This window comes from Spermophilus citellus, assembly GCF_964194105.1.
Source record: "Spermophilus citellus genome assembly, chromosome: 3".
NCBI lineage: Eukaryota > Metazoa > Chordata > Mammalia > Rodentia > Sciuridae > Spermophilus > Spermophilus citellus.
The window spans coordinates 89,573,623-89,590,576 of record NC_138184.1 but is presented as its reverse complement, the minus strand read 5'-3'; the positions used below and the strand labels follow the sequence as shown (position 1 = coordinate 89,590,576).

The following is a 16,954-nucleotide window of genomic DNA, read 5'->3' as shown; positions in this document are numbered from 1 at the left end:
ACGCCTTAGAACTTACACTGAAAAAGCCATCATACATGAAGTGACATGAAGTGGGACAGAAGAGGCTGGACACCCTAGGAATTTTCAGGAAGCAGTTTATTGGCTGTAGCTGGCCGGTCTACCATGTGGTTCATGTCTGAAACGTTCTCTGGACAGAGATTTGGGGAATTTTTTGAACTTTATATTCAGAAGCAGGAGGGGAGATTGGAGGTTCATGTGAAAAGTGCTTTTCATTCCATCCTCCAGACCAGACACAGGTTTCACAAGTTTTTACCAAGAAAACATATGATATCTTTTTGTACAACAAGCTTGCAGAGTCTATTGGATCACATCTTTTGTGTGTAAACCTGGCATTTACAAGAAAGAGGAAGCTTCCAATCACAGTGCCTTCTGCAGACATCCTGCCTTATGACACTCTTTCTTTTTTTTTTTAATATTTATTTTTTAGTTCTCGGCGGACACAACATCTTTATTTGTATGTGGTGCTGAGGATCGAACCCGGGCAGCACGCATACCAGGCGAGTGCGCCACCACTTGAGTCACATCCCCAGCCCTGTAAAAATCTTTCTGATGAGAGGAGAAGCTTAATTACAGCAAGGGGTTTTCTGGGTGGGGTCTCTGCTTCAACGTATGCATACCCATGTTAATAGCGCACAATTCACAGCAGCCACATTTTTTTTAATTAGTCTATACTTCTCTTTTTTTAATATTTATTTTTTAGTTATAGGTGGACACAATATCTCTATTTTACTTTTATTTGGTGCTGAGGATTGAATCCAGTGCCTCACGCATGCTAGGCAAGCACACTAGGCGAGCACTCTACCTCTGAACCGCAACACCAGCCCTACAGCAGCCAAATTATAGACCCAGCCTAAGTGTCCATTGACAGATAAACAGATTGAGAAAATGTGGTATATATATACACACAGTGGCGTTTTATTCAACCATAAAGAAAAATGAAATTATGTCATTTTCAGGAAAATGGATGGAACCAGAGAAAAATATGTTGAGAAAAATATGTCAAACTCAGAGGGTTAAGGGTTATATGTTTTCTCTCATGTGCAGGAAGCTAGAAAGGAAAAAGAAAAAGAACAATGTGGACGTGTCTCATGAAAATCAAAGGAAGATCAGTGGAGGAAAGGGACCAAAGGGTGAGAGACGGGGAGGAAGAGAAGGAAGTGCTGGGAAGTGATATTGGGCGAATTACAGTTTTACAGTGTATATTGTGGGCATGTATGAATATGTAACAACAAATTCCATTGGTATGTACATCTATAATGCACCAATAAAAATCATGGGGAAAAAGATAAATCAAATTTAGGAAGTATTCTATAATATGCTGAAATTTCAGAGAATGGTGCTATTTTCATTTGAGATGAACATAAAATGCTTAAAAGCCTCAAAAAAAAAATGATGAAGGAAAACCCCCCATTTACAATTATGGGAAACATGGTAAAAAATCTGAATAACATTAACAAAAAATATGCAAAATTTATATTAAAAAACATAATAAAAGGGCTGGGGTTGTGGCTCAGTGGTAGAGTACTCACTGTGCAAGGTGCTGAGTCGATCCTCAGCACAAAACAAGACAAAAAGAAAAATGCCCAAGGAGGCAAAATTTGAAATACTCTTATACAAATCAATTTACAAAGAACAAAACCCCAAGAGAAATAGGAACCAAAGATGTAAAAAAAAAAGGAATACTTAGCTCAGTCAAAATTAAGAATACAGGTACAGGTACAGTGGTACATGCCTGCAAATCTCAGAGACTTGGGAGGGTGAGGCAGGAGGGTCACAAGGTGAAAGCCAACCTCAGCAACTTAATGAGGCCCTACGTAACTTAGCGAGACCTAGGGCTGGGGATGTAGCTCAGGGATAGAGTGCCCCTGAATTCAAAACCCAGTACAAAAAAAAAAAAAAAAAATCAAAGCCAAAGCAATGCAGCAACTATTTTTGCAATACATTTTTCACAAATCAGATTAATAAAAATAAAATTTTATGACAAAGTCTCAATGAATGAGAAAATGGGCATCTCCTCTCCATTTATCAGAATGAATATATCTGGAGGACAAATTTAGAAGCATATACATTTGCCTTAGCAATTCCATTTCCAGAAACTGAATCCATATATATACACATATGTGCACCAAGACTATCATTTCTTACAAACACAAGGTATGCTTTCCTTAAAGATAAATCTATTTATCAGGGTAAATTAACAATTAAGAGAAGTGACCTGTTAGACAATATTGTAAGAAAATGAGAATAAGCAAAGTTGTAAAGATTTCTACTAAAGAAATGACAGCAAGGTTGTTAAGCCTATTTTTTTTTGCCATAAAGATATATTTTCATCTGATTCAAATGTATGATATGTCAAGGTCATTGTACTGTCATGTGTAACTAATTAAAACAAACAAAAAAAGATATATTTTCCATCATGTGAATATCCTGGCTCTTCCTTCACCAGTTAGCACAAATTTATCCGAACAAATACTATATTTTCATGACATTCCAACTTTATAATTAATTCATAATCTAAAAATGGGATACACACCTAAATTTTTCTGGTCCAAATGCTCCATAAAAAGTAGTCAACTTTGCATGAGCCCTTAGTACCTAATGAAAAAATACCTTGATAAACTGAATGTTATAGGCAATGTATTGAAATAAAAACTATCTGGGTTTAATCCTCAGTACCACACACACACACACACACACACACAAAAAAAAAAAAAATTAAAAAATAGGGTCCTTCTAATTCACAAGTCTTATATGCACCCTCATTTTATTCCACATTACAGGTCCATTCCTATTCCTACTGCCTTTACATAACACATACACAAAATAGAATGATGAAAATATCATCTATCACATTTGATTACAAAGGCCTATGCACATTAATCATAGTGCCCTTCAAAATCAGTTTCCTCTATGATTTATACACATGTGCAAGGTGCTAGTATGGGCAAGGTGCTGAGTCGATCCTAGTAAAACTAGGCTGGATTATACTGAACATTTACTTTGAGAATCTAAATGTACTCCTCATGTGCACACACCCATGTATTTTGGCACCAACATAATAATCATTATGGTTTACATTTATTTGAGTTTAGCAGAAAACAGGTACTCTGCAAAATAGTTTATAGAAACTATTTCCATTGACCTCAGAAGGGCTCTATAAAGCAAACACTATTTATGTTCCCATTTTGTAGAAAAGGGAGCTAGGGTTTTGTTTTTGTAGTACCAAGGATTGAAGCGGGGCACTCTATCACTGGGCTACATCCCCAGTCCATTTTGTATTTTGAGACAGGGTCTAAGTTGCCCAGGCTGACAAACTTGTAATTCTCCTCCTTTTGCCTTCTAAATAGCTGCGATTACAGGTGTGTTCCACCATGCCCAAGCAAAGCTGAGGTATTAAAATGATAACTTGCTCTTAAAGAAATACAAAACTATCGTGAAAGGAAAACATTGTGACAGCACATTCACCCCCAAATTAATCTATCAACCTAATGTAATTGTAATTACCTCTATGAAGCCATCAGAATTGGCAGGAACAATTTTATCTTCTTTCTTCAAAAGCTAAGAATGAAAAATAAAAAACAGAACATCTACTATATTAGGTATTTCATAAAAGAGGATAGATTTTCTGTGAATTGATAAAAAATAATATCTTTGAAAACAAATTACGTTAAGTCTGAACAATAAACAAAAAGACTTTTTAAAAAAACAATGCATTACATAGGAACAGCCCAGAAGATTTTGCCCATATGTTATACTTTCATTTTAAGGAGTATGTCAGCTAGAATAACAGTCATTCTCATAGGTCTCTGAGAGGAACAATTTACTGCAAAAATGGCATTATTTGAAATAGCAAAAAAAAAAAAAAAAAAGTTACAAATGTCTACAGGATAAAAATAATTTTTTTTCAAAATTACTTATTTGTGCATAAGATAAACTAACATGCACAAACATTATAAAAATTACTCTCTACTTCATACCTGTTAGGATAGCCAGTATCAAAACAAAAAGCAAACAAACAGAAAATAATGAGTATTGGGAAGGACATAGAAAAAATGTGTTCCTTGTATGTTGTCAGTGGGAATGTAAACTGGTGCAGCTACCATGGAAAACAATATGGCATTCCTCAAAAAATAAAAACAGAATTAACATATGATTCCAGCAATTGCACTTGTAGGTACATGCTCAAAAAAACAAAAACAAAAAACAAACAAACAAACAAAAAACAACAAAAAACACCTCAAAGCAGGGACTTGAACAGTTATTTGTAAAACCATATTTATAGCAGTTATTCACAACAGCAAAAAAATGTGGAAGAAACCCAAATGTACATCAATGAATAAACAAAGCAAAATGTGCTCTGTTCATATACAATGAAGTATTATTTGGCAATAAAAAAGAAACATACCATTGGCCCTTGCTTCAACATGAATAAATCCAGAAAATATGCTAAATTAAAGAAGCTGGACAACAATGATACATATCATGATTCCATTTATTTGAAATGTCCAGGACAGGCACAACTAATAGAGACAGGAAGTTTGCCTAGGTTGGGAGTTGAGAAAAACTGGAAGTAAATGTAATGAGTATAGGGTTTTTTTCTGGGACAATGAAAAGTTCTAGAAATGATCATGGTGAGCAGGGCAGAGTGGTACAAATCTGTAATCCTAGTAATTGGGGAGGCTGAGGCAGGAGGACTACAAGTTTTGAGGCTAGCCGAGACCGTTTCAAAATGAAAAATAAAAAAGGGTTGGGAATGGGGGATATAGCTCAGTGGTAAACTACCTCTGGGTTCAATAATTCCCCAATGCTCCTGTCCCCCCTAAAAAGATTGTGGTGATAGATGCACAATTCAGTAAGTATACTAAAAACCACTTAACTTTAAATGGGTAAATTGTATGATATGCAAATGTTATCAATGAAATTATAATAAAATTTTTAAAAATATCACACATAGAGAATAAAATGGAAGCACAAAAAATGTATATGAATATGAGGTGGTAGAAGAAAGAAAAATAAAGAAAAAAATAAGGAAGAAAGGAATTCAGACAGACAAACCAACTTACCCTGGCTTTAGCATAATTGAGCATTTCCTGAGTTGTTTCATAGGTTATCCACTGGGCCTTCAGGCAATAATTCACTACAAATTCATCATCCTGTTTCACAAATAGTAAGGCATAGTGAGGAGACCTAAAGTTGTTGATCAACACATCAGCTTGAGTACTCTAGGAAATAGCTGGTGAAGCATACCTGGATTTTGTGTAGATTTTCCTTAGCTTCATCTACAAGTTGCTGCCATTTAGCCTGCTCACTGGTATCCACAGAACTCAAAGCTAGTTTCTCCAATATATCATTTGATTTTACCTTGTAAACAAGCTGTAATATAAACATACCACAGCAAATAACTTGAAGTACAATAGTATCTGAGGAAGACTTATTCTCACAGCAAACTGTGAGAGATTAATTTAACAATGAATCCTCATGTGGTTCAGGAATGAAGCTTAAAGAAAAGGTAACGCTTTGGGCTGGGGTTGTGGCTTCTAGTAGAGAGCTTGCCTAGCATGTGTGAGGCACTGGATTCGATCCTTAGCATCACATAAAAAAAATAGATAAAGGTATTGTGTCTATCTACAACTAAAAATATTTTTTAAATAAAGAAAGTAACACTTAGATATCTGAAAGAAATTATGGAAACCATTTTTATTTACTGAGCCTTAACTCACTGTCAAGCAGTATACTAAGAGCTTAATATGAGCTAAGACATGGAAGCAACCTAATTGTACATTAATGGATAAATGGATAAAGAAAATGTGGCACATATACACAATGGAATACTATCCAGCCTTAGGAGAGATGAAATCCTGTCATTTGCAAAAATATAGATGAATATGAGGACACTTATGCTAAATGAATAAGGCAGGCACAGAAAGACAACACATGATCTCACATGTATGTGGAATCTAAACAATGGAACTCAATACAGGAGTGGAATGGTGGTTACCAGAGACTGTGAGAAGGAGTAGATAGATAAAGGGAAGATGCTGACTAAAGGTACAAATTTTCAATTAGAGAATAATAATAATTTTGGACATCTACTAAGCAAAGTAGTTATTGTAATTAATAACAATGTATTGTATATTTCCAAATTGCTAACCAGATTTTTTGTTTATTTGTAGTGCTGGGGTTTGAAACCAGGGGTGCTGTTACCACTGAATTACACTCCTAGCCCTTTTTGTATTTCATTTTGAGATGGAGTCTCCTTAAGTTGCCACAGATGGTCTTGAACTTTAGAATCCCCTGCCTCAGCCTCCTGAATAGCTGAATAGCTAGGTATGCACTACCATACCTAGTAAAGAATAGATTTTTTAAAATATATATATTTTTTTAGTTGTAGACGAACACAATACCTTTATTTTTATGTGGTGCTGAGGATCAAACCCAGTGCCTCACACATTCATGATGCACGCTCTATTACTGAGCCACAACCCCAGCACCCCACCCCCTGCAAAGAATGATTTTAAATGTTCTCATAACACACACACAAAATAGTAATTATGTGAGGTGACAGGAATACTAATTTGCTTGATTTAACTAGGGTACAATGTAAATATATATCAAAATATTACATTGTACTCTGTAAAGTACATATAATGATTTATTGGTCAATTAAAAGAATTTTATATAAATTATCTCAATTCTCACAAACACCTAAGTAGTAAATATTTATACCTCATTGTAACAAAACATCAAAGACTTAAGAAAGGTCTAGTAATGGGTATAAATTTATGCAACCCAAAAGCAATGCAGCTGGGTTTTCTTTGTTTTTAAGAGAGGGTTTAGCTATATTGCCCAGGCTGGCCTCTAACTCCTGAAATCAAGGGGTCCTCCTGCCTCAGCATTCTGAATCACTGGGATTACAGGAATGCACACCATGCTCAGCTTATAGCTGGTTTTTAAAAGACAATCACACAATTGTGTTTCATGTCCAGTTTTTTAAGTCTATTAACAATTCTTTAGTGTCTAGAGTTAGGAACACCTGCTAAGGCAGGAGGAGAATCACAAGTTAGAGGCCAATCTGGGTAACTTGGCAAAACATTGTCTCAAAACAAAAAAATAAAAACAGCTAGGGTGTAGTGCAGTGGCAGAGTACCCATGGGTTCAATCCCAAGTACCAAAAAAAAAAAAAAAAAAAGACATACTCTCAATATGGTTAAGACCACTCTTATTTTGTTAAATATTTTTTTAGTTGTAGATGAACACAATACCTTTATTTATTTATTTTTATACCCAGTGCCTCACAACCCCAGCCCCAAGACTCCTCTTCTTAAATATATCATCCTCTTTTCTCCAATTGGAAGTACTCCTTATTTTGGATTTGCACTTGCTACCATTTCCTTATCCCTTCATTCATATACCTCTCTAAACAATAAACAAAAGTATTCTAACTATTTAAAACCTCATATTTGTTTTTATTTTTTGAGACAAGGTCTTACTAAGTTGCTTAGGGTCTGGCTAAATTGTTGAGGCTGGCCTTGAACTTGCAATCCTCCTGCCCCAGGCTCCCAAATTGCTGGGATTACAAGTATGCAGCACCATACCTAGCAAATCTTATATATCAATTTGCTAAGTATTTTTTTAGTTGTTTGTAGACCTTTATTTTATTTATTTATATGCAGTGCCAAGAATCAAACCCAGTGCCAGGCAAGTGCTCTACTACTAAGCCATAACCCCAGCCCCAAATCTTATATTTTTAAAACAACACATAGTTACCACCCATTTGGGAAATACTAATTCTTTTCTTCCCACACCATGGATTTAATCCAGGGGTACTTAAATAAGCCACATCCTCAGTTCTTTTTATTTTTTATTTTGAGACAGGGTCTCACTAACTTCCTGAGGCTGGCTTTGAACTTGTGATCTTCTTGCCTTAGCCTCCTGAGTTGCTGGAATTATAGATATGCACCTCCATGTCCAGCTTAAATTTTATAAAAAATATTTTTAGCTGTAGATGGACACAATAACTTTATTTTGTTTACTTAGTTTTCTTATGTGGTGCTGAGGATCGAACCCAATGCCTCACACATGTTAGGCAAGTGCTCTACCACTGAGCCACACCCCAGCCCCAGCTTAAATATTAATTCTTCAATCAAGTACAATTGGGCTATCTCCTCCATTCCTTTCTCTTTTTTTCTTTTTAATTTATTCTTTTTAGCTATATATGACAGATTTTTTTTTTGTACGGGAGATTGAACCCTGGGGTGCTTTACCACTCAGCCATATCCGCAACCCTTTTTCATATTTTATTAGAGACAGGGCTACTTAGGGCCTCACTAAATTGCTGAGCCTGGCTTTGAACATGCAATCCTCCTTCTTCAGCCTCCCAAGTCACTGGGACTATAGGCATGTGCCACCACACCTGGCTAGAATGTATTTTGACATATCATAAACACATGGAGTATAATTTCCCATTCTTGTGGTTGTACATGATGTGGGGTTACACCAGTCATGTATTCACATATGAACATAGGAAAGTTATATCTGATTCATTCTACTGTCTTTGCTATTCTCAACTCCCCCCACTTCCCTTCATTCCACTTTGTCTAATCCATAAACTTCTATTCTTCCCTCCTACTCCCATTGTGTGTTAGAATCCACCTATCAGAGAGAACACTCAGCCTTAGGATTTGGGGGATTGGCTTATTTAACTTAGCAAGACAGTCTCCAGTTCCATCCATCTATCAGCAAACACCATAATTTTATTCTATATGGCTGAGTAATATTTCATTGTATATATGTACCACTCTTCCATTCCTTTTTTTTTTAGTTGTAATACCTTTATTTTTAATTTATTTTAATGTGGTGCTGAGGATTGAACCTCACTCGTGCTATGCAAGCACTCTACCACCGAGTCATAACTGCAGCCCCTCTATTCCTCTTTTTTTTTTTTATTTTTGGTACTGGGAATTGAACCACTGAGCCACATCCCCAGACCTACTTTGTATTTTATTTAGAGACAGGGTCTCACTGAGATGCTTAGTGCATCGCTAAGTTGATGAGGCTGGCTTTGAACTCCAATCCTCTTGTCTAAGCCTCCCGAACCATTGGGATTACAGGAGGGTGCCACAATGCCCGGCTTCCATTCCTTCTTAAGAAACAAAATTTTCAAGGAATTCAGTGACTTCCCTATTGCCAAATACACCAATCATCTTTCAGCCTTGATACTCAGATCTTCTCTGTAGTATTTGCAATTGCTGATCGCTCCCCATTAAACTGAAATTTTTCCTCCTTTGGCTTCTATAACTATGTTCTTGTAGTTTCCCTCTTACTTCCCAAATGCATAGATAGCACTTTTTCCTATACCCGCACATGTCAAGATCTTATGCTTGATCTTTTTACTACACATGTTCTCCAACATTGCTGAGCTCCTCTAGTGTTCCCCGCCTCCAGTCAGCCCACCTCCCAGCTTCCTCCCAGACAGCCCTATTTACCAATCCCTTACATCCAATGTTACAGAGCAGAACTCTTATCTTGTACTCATGACCTGCTCTTCCACATGTATTTCTGATTTTGGATAATGGCACCATCATGCAATAATGTGTCCTCTGAGCCAGAGTCATGCTAGTGAAACTCGAGTCCTCTGTCCCTCCTGACATATGATCACTACATTGTGCTGATTCTGCTGCCTATCTCTCTCTATTACCAGCCTGTGTGTCTCTCTCCTCTCCCCTCTGTCTCATACATCTTCACTTCTTGGGACTGGTTCAGCTCTCTCATAGAAAGTTCCTTAGTTTCCCGAATGATACTTGAGCTATTTGGTTTACTCTCTTTCAAATAATCATTCCTTTCTCCCAAATGATAACCTGATGGAGACACTCTCCTGCTTAACGTACTCAGGAGCTCCCCATTACCTCAGTCCCTCTAGCTCTGGCCCATGGTTATACACCACCGCCTCCTTCTGTTCCCTTCTTATGTGACCTAAACTCCAGTCCTGATTCCCAGGAGTTCCTGGAAGCAGCCTAAGCCTCACTCACTGCCATCATGCCATTCTTGTCACTACAATCCCCTTCCCCTCCCTGGATGGTCTGACATACAAACTAACCTCTCCATGACATGGTGTCTCTCTGCCCCATTACAGGTCACTCTTCCCTTTGACTCCTACTCTACCAGTCAGGCCACAGTACAGGCCTGATCACAGGAAACTCCAACATCTTACAAGTCTCTGTCTCTAAAGCCTCCAGAGTACCAGGAAGTGCCCTTTCAGTGAAGGAGCGAATACAGGCACAATCACCTCCACATCTAGTCCAAACTGGATGGCAAAGCTCTCAGCTTCAGCAAATCTGTGTTTGTGAAGTAACCGACTCAACCTGGTAAGTTGAAAAAGAAATTTTATTCAGAATTTATTAACGAAGAAATTTAAACTTCTTGTTAAAGGGTAAAGCTTAAAATAAAAGAAGTTACCTGTTTTCTGGTAAAGCTTCTGTGAGACATCTGAGCACTAAAACAGAGGTGGTATCCTCAGACAGTCTGAAAAAAGATCATGGTATTTAGGGTTAATGAGCAAATTTTAACTTACCTGTTACTTAACAATTTATCAGATAAAACAAAACATGACCTACTTTGGATCATTTTTGCTAATTCCTTCCAGAAGATATATGGTGTCCTACAAAAACAAAAACATGATTAAAATTCCAAGATAAGGAAAATGTATTTTTATCATCGATAGAATTACAACTGATTCAATTAAGAATCCATCCATCGATGGGTTTTAAACCACCTAGGAAAAACAGTTAAGAAAAAGAATTTTCCCGTGGTCTCAAAATAACACTACACAAATTACTTATTAATTATAAATAGGAAAATATATCTTTATAAGTGGAAAAATCTGGCAGAAGTGTCTTAGTCGAGAAATCAAATTAAACAACACAGATATAGGACAAATGGGAACTATGAGGCACTTACTGTGATATGGCTAGGACCCAGAATTACCTATGTAGTACTTGTGTCAAAAGAGCTGAGCATGAATCTAACCATGATGAAATGATCAGAAAAATCCACACAGAGGGCCATTCCACAAAACCAGATGCTGGGGCTCTTCAAAAATGCCAGTGTCTTAAGACAAAGACAATGGAACTACACTAGATGGAACAACTCCATGACTAAATTCAATAAATGATCCTTGATTAGATCCTGGATTAAAAATTATAATAATAATGGCTTTAAAGTAATTGATACAATCGTGAAGTTTGAATTTGGAAGGTATATTTTATACCAGTATTGGATTAATGTTAAATTTTCTGAGTGTGTTAAGTATACTGTAGGAGAATGACCTTATTCCTATTTATTTATTTATTGGGTACTGGGGGATAGAACACAGGGGTGATTCATTACTGACCTATATCCATAGCCCTTTTTATTTTTTATTTTGAGAGAGGGTCTCACTAAGTTGTTTAGGGTCTGGCTAAGTTGTTGAGGTTGGCCTTAAACTTGCAATACTTCAGCCTCTGCAGTTAGGCATATACCGCCGTGCACCGTGACCTTATTCTTAAAATAGACTTGCTGAAGCATTTGGAAGTGAGAAGACAGATAGTCTACAAGTAATTTCTAAATTTTTTAGAAAAATATTGCATGTACACATGCATATTAAAAAAAAAAGGAGGGCTGGGGCTAGGGCTGAGCGGTACAGCGCTCACCTAGCACATGTTAGGCATTGGATTCGATCCTCAGCACCATATAAATAAATAAAATGAAGGTATTGTATCCAACTACAACTAAGAAAATACTAAAAAAAAAGAAAAGAAACAAAATAGGTGAGGTGGTACATGCCTGTATTTGGTATATACTAGATATTTCGAAGGCTGAGGCAGGAGGATTGCCAAGTTCCAAGCCAGCCTGAGCAATTTAAAGTCATCCTATCACAAAATAAAAAAATTAAAAGGGCTGAGGATTTAGGTAAGTGATACATTATTTGCCTAGAATACTTGAGGCCAAGCACCTGACCTGTATTGTTTTATAAAAAAAGAGAATAAAACAAATACGGTAAAACTTTTTTTAAAAGGTTACAATTTAAAAAATAGGAGCATCACACTATAAAGTTATGTATAATTATTACATGTTAATCAAAATATTTTAAGTAATGTTTAAGGAAATAGGTTTGTTAACTCCCTTGATTTAATCATTACACACTTTAGACATATATTGAATTATCACATTGTAATCTATGAATCTGTACAAATTAAAAATAAATAAAAACATTAGCTCTTCCTAAAATTATCATCTGTATTTCCTATAAAAAAACAATAATATTGAATAAGCAGATGACTGATGTGCTATTTGATTTTCTTTTCTTCTTCTTCTTTTTTTTTTAATATAAAGACAGATCTTGGTCGAGAAAGTATATCTGAGTTACCAATAAATATACGGGCTGTGGCTGTGACTCAGTGGTAGAGTGCTTGCCTAGCATTGTGAGGCACTGGTTTGATCCTCAGCAGAATGTATAATACATAAATAAATTATTTAAATAAAGGTTCACTGACAAAAAAAAAAAAAAAAAAAAACCTTAAAAAAATAAATAAATACAGTTACAAACTTGAGATCTTTCCAGATATTCCATTAGGATCCAGATATTGAGATTAATTACTCTTAAGTTTTTAAAAAATTAATAGAAAGTAGTTTAAAATATGTATAAACTTACTGTGCTAATTCCTGTTTGAACCAGAGAAGAAATACTAGATACTTCCAAAGAATATAGTATTTCCATTGAAGGTAATGAATAAACCATGAGATTTCTCATCTAAGAGAAATAGAAAAGCAACTAATTGAGTGGGTCATTATAAAACTACACGCACAAAAGAGCACCAGACAATCTAGGTCACACATTTCACACCTGGTACACAAAGCTAAACACAAAAAATTCCTTTTCAAGTAAACTTGTTATTGTATTATTTAAATGTTACATATAAAATTATGTTTTATTCCATCTTTACATCTGTTGAATAAAAACCCATATACCTAAGTCTACTCTACAACTTTTATTTAGTGTGAATGTAATCCTTTGGCATCAGGACTATATATATAGACACTTAGGACTATTTGATTTCTAAAACACTATATTTAAAAAGTGCAGCTAAGATTTATATCACTTTTTTAAATGGAAAGAAGGAGTTCTATAGGATTATTTCTGATTTGTGAAGTGTCTGTGTGAACTGAATTTATACAATGTGAGCATTGCTTAACATTTATTTTTGTATTTATAAATGCTATTTCTAACTCGATATAGGCAAACATGAAATAAAAATTTCCATTACCTTTTTATCAATTGCAGTTGTGAGAGCTACTAATTTGAGATTTGTAATCCCTTGCCTAAAAGAGAAAAAAACCTCCAAGTAAATCAAACAGGCTTTGATATTTGCTAGATATGTTAAAGTGATACTCTTGCATAAAGTTGCAAAGGATTTACAGAAGAGATGTTGGACTCTTTCTCCATGTTTATAGCCTAGACTGACATTCTGTTTCTAACATAATTACTTGGAAGATCATAATGTCTAGTTGTTTCCAGTGGAAATATGCAGACAAATTCGTCCTTCCTCTGTCAGACAAATCACAGTGTAGTTTAGAACTTTAGTCTGAACAAAATCAGATAAGGAACCTGGTGCTAAGAGAGGAAAATTACTACTAGCCAGTCATGACATACCAGGTGACTGACGAAGGAGACTCTGCTTCTGTGGTGAGGAGAAACTCCTCTATGTGAAGGGAGGGCCAGTTCCATATGGGAGTGAGCGTGTAGACATCCCACAAACTCAGCACATTCTGAAAAAGAGACATTCTACTTACATGTCTTTTAATTGACTATAAATTTACACTTCAGGACATTTACACACACACATACACTGAAACAAAGCACAGTACACTAGACATTAATCCACTCCAGGTCAAGTCCTTGTCTTGGTAAATTTGACAATTTTTTTTTTAATATTTTTGTGTAAATTGACACAATACCTTTATTTTATCTATTTTTATGTGGAGCTGAGGAGCAAACCCAGTGCCTCACATGTGCCAGGCAAGCACTCCACCACTGAGTCACAACCCCAGCCCAGTTTGACAACATTTTTACTTTCATTTTTGTTTGCTGGGGAATGAACCCATGAGTACTCTACAACTGAGTTACATCCCTGGCCATTACTGTTTTTTATTTCATTTAATTAATTTACTTATTTTATGGTACTAGAGGCTAGACCCAGGGACATTCCACCACAGACCTTTTTTTAAAATTATTATTTCTTATTTTAAGACAGAATCTTATTAAGTTGCCCAGGCTGGCCTCTGGCTTACAATCTTCCTGCAGTAGGTAAGATGTCAGGCATAAGCCACCACATCTGGCTAACCTTTTCTACTGTAACGAGTATCAGGACTAAGGTACAGAGGTTTGTTTTGCATGCTTTAAGGCCCTAGGTTCCATATCCAGTGTCACAAAAAATGAACACACAAAAACCATAGCATCAAGTGCAAATCTGAAGGAGATATATAAGAAACATACATCAGTATCAAGAATGAAAAGTAGATTGTCTATCAGCTGGAACTTCTTTGAACCTACAAAAGAGAAAGCAAGATGTCTAAGAATTTATTTCAGTGTTACAAAGTTATGTTAAAATTGGAAACTAACATACTCAGGATAGCAGAACTTCAAAAGTCACCATTTTTCATTAATTCCTGACTTTTTTTTTTTTAGGTGACCCTTAAATGCAGACCTCCCAAAAGGAAGAATAACAACAGCAACATATCAAGAACAGTCATGTGTGAACCATCAGCAAACTAATCTAAGCTTCAAAAAATAGTATGTTCAAAGGCCCATTCACCAACCTAAGAATAACAAGAAATCTAGAACTAATAAATACAAAAGTACTTTCTTTTTCCTTTTTTTAATATTTATTTTTTAGTTGGACACAATATCTTTATTTTATTTAATTTTTTTATGTGGTGCTGAGGATCAAACCAAGGGCCTTGCATATGCTAGGCAAGCAATCTACCACTGAGCCACAACCCCAGCCACCAGATGTACCATATGTACTTTCACTGATTTATTTTACCTTTGATAATCTCTGCATCAATATAATTCTTAACCGTCATCCCTTTCTTGGAAGAATCTGGTTCCCATTTTGAGATTGCACAATCACCGTTTCCCTAGAAAAGCAAAAATGGTACATCAATTACAAATTTGGTCCTAAGACCTGAACTTTCCTCAAAATAGAAACATATAAATTGTGTACATTACTGATTTCAAATATATTTACATATTTAGAGCCCAATCAGCTTTTGTCTCCCAGTTCCTCTAAGTTTCATGAGAATAGAAAGAACAGTGAGCTGTTGATATATTTTAATCATGTGAATATTTAATAAGGAGTAAGTATATTCATGAAGCTCACCCAAAAGACAGACTCTTCCAGCATTAAAATGTAAATATTGTCTTTGCTAACTATTTTTATTAAAATAACCACAAGTAGCCGAGTGCAATGACACAAGCCTGTCAAAGACTCAGGAGGCTAATGCAGAAGGGTTAAGAGTTCAAGTCCAGCCTCAGCAACTTAAAGAGAACTTGTGTCAAAATAAAAATAAAAAGGTCTGGGGCTGGGGTTGTGACTCAGCGGTAGAGCACTCATCTACCATGTGCAATGTACTGGGTTCAAGCCTCAGCACCACATATAAATAAATAAAGGTTTTTTAAAAAAAGAGTTGGGGATATAGGTCAGTGAGTGCCCCTCTCCCCATAAATAAATAATCGAGTATTTATGGAAAATTCTTTTTTTAAATATTTATTTTTTAGTTATAAGTAAACACAGTATCTTTATTTTTTTATTTTTATGAGGTGCTGAGGATCAAACCCAGTGCCTCAAGCATGGTACATGAGTGCTCGACCTCTGAGCCACAACCCCAGCTCTGGAAAATTCTTACAAATATTAACTTTAAATTATTTAGAACTGTGGTGAGATATCAAACTATATGCACAATGTAGAAATACAATTAACTGCTTTTTTTAAATTTTTTTTTTTAGTTGTAGATGGACACAATATCTTTGTTTTATTTATTTATTTTTTTATGTGATGTTAAGGATCAAACCCAGTGCCTCACACATGCGAGGCAAGCACTCAACCACCAAGTTACAACCCCAGCCCTAACTATTCTTGATGTATGATATAAATGCAGCAAGTAAAAATGTCATTATAAATGCTATAATTACATTGAATTTTTGTCCGCCCCTTTAATTAGCTGCTTTTCCACCCAAATTCTAAGAAATTATAACTAGTTAATAGAAGTGACATATAAATAAGGAACAGTCACTTTTCATATAAAACATAAGACAACAGACTGGGGGTACTGTAGCTCAGTGGTAGAGCACTGGCCTAGCATGTGTGCAAGGTCCTGGGTTCAAACCCCAGTAGAAAAAAAAAAAACAGAACAACAAAAAATGAGACATTACATAGTAAAATGAATCCTTTGAGCTATCTTTCTTTTCTTTTCTTTTAAAGAGAGAATGAGAGAGGAGAGAGAGAGAGAGAGAGAGAATTTTTTTTTAATATTTATTTTTTAGTTTCGGTGAACACAACATCTTTGTTGGTATGTGGTGCTGAGGATAGAACCCAGGCCGCACGCATTCCAGGCGAGCAGCTACCGCTTGAGCCACATCCCCAGCCCCGAGCTATCTTTCTAACCACGCTTGAAAAGGGAATTGTGGAATCACGTCGGTTACACATCCACAATTTTACATAATGCCCTATTAGTAATTGTTGTATTCTGCTACCTTTCCTATCCCCTTCAATCTAATGTATGAAATATGATATGTCAAGAGCTTTGTAATGTTGTGAACAACCAATAAAAAAAAATAAAAATAAAAAAAATTTAAAAAAAAGAAAAGAAAAAGATGAAAAAAAAAAATAAAAATAAA

At 35.6% G+C, this 16,954-nt stretch overlaps 1 protein-coding gene across 1 annotated transcript in view; it reads right to left on the bottom strand.

The window, feature by feature from the left end:
• KNTC1 (kinetochore associated 1) overlaps positions 1 to 16,954 on the bottom strand; it is a gene marked incomplete at its 3' end in the record, with an annotated part of 89,940 nt that overhangs the window by 52,641 nt on the left and 20,345 nt on the right. Inside the window, exons 9-20 of the mRNA XM_081283250.1 lie at positions 15,102 to 15,195; positions 14,552 to 14,604; positions 13,709 to 13,824; positions 13,323 to 13,377; positions 12,710 to 12,808; positions 10,635 to 10,678; positions 10,477 to 10,542; positions 10,307 to 10,382; positions 5,269 to 5,394; positions 5,085 to 5,174; positions 3,526 to 3,579; positions 2,555 to 2,616 (exon numbers count right to left, since the gene is read on the bottom strand). Of these exons, the coding sequence (XP_081139376.1) occupies positions 2,555 to 2,616; positions 3,526 to 3,579; positions 5,085 to 5,174; positions 5,269 to 5,394; positions 10,307 to 10,382; positions 10,477 to 10,542; positions 10,635 to 10,678; positions 12,710 to 12,808; positions 13,323 to 13,377; positions 13,709 to 13,824; positions 14,552 to 14,604; positions 15,102 to 15,195 (935 nt within the window). The remainder of the gene's footprint in view (positions 1 to 2,554; positions 2,617 to 3,525; positions 3,580 to 5,084; positions 5,175 to 5,268; positions 5,395 to 10,306; positions 10,383 to 10,476; positions 10,543 to 10,634; positions 10,679 to 12,709; positions 12,809 to 13,322; positions 13,378 to 13,708; positions 13,825 to 14,551; positions 14,605 to 15,101; positions 15,196 to 16,954) is intronic.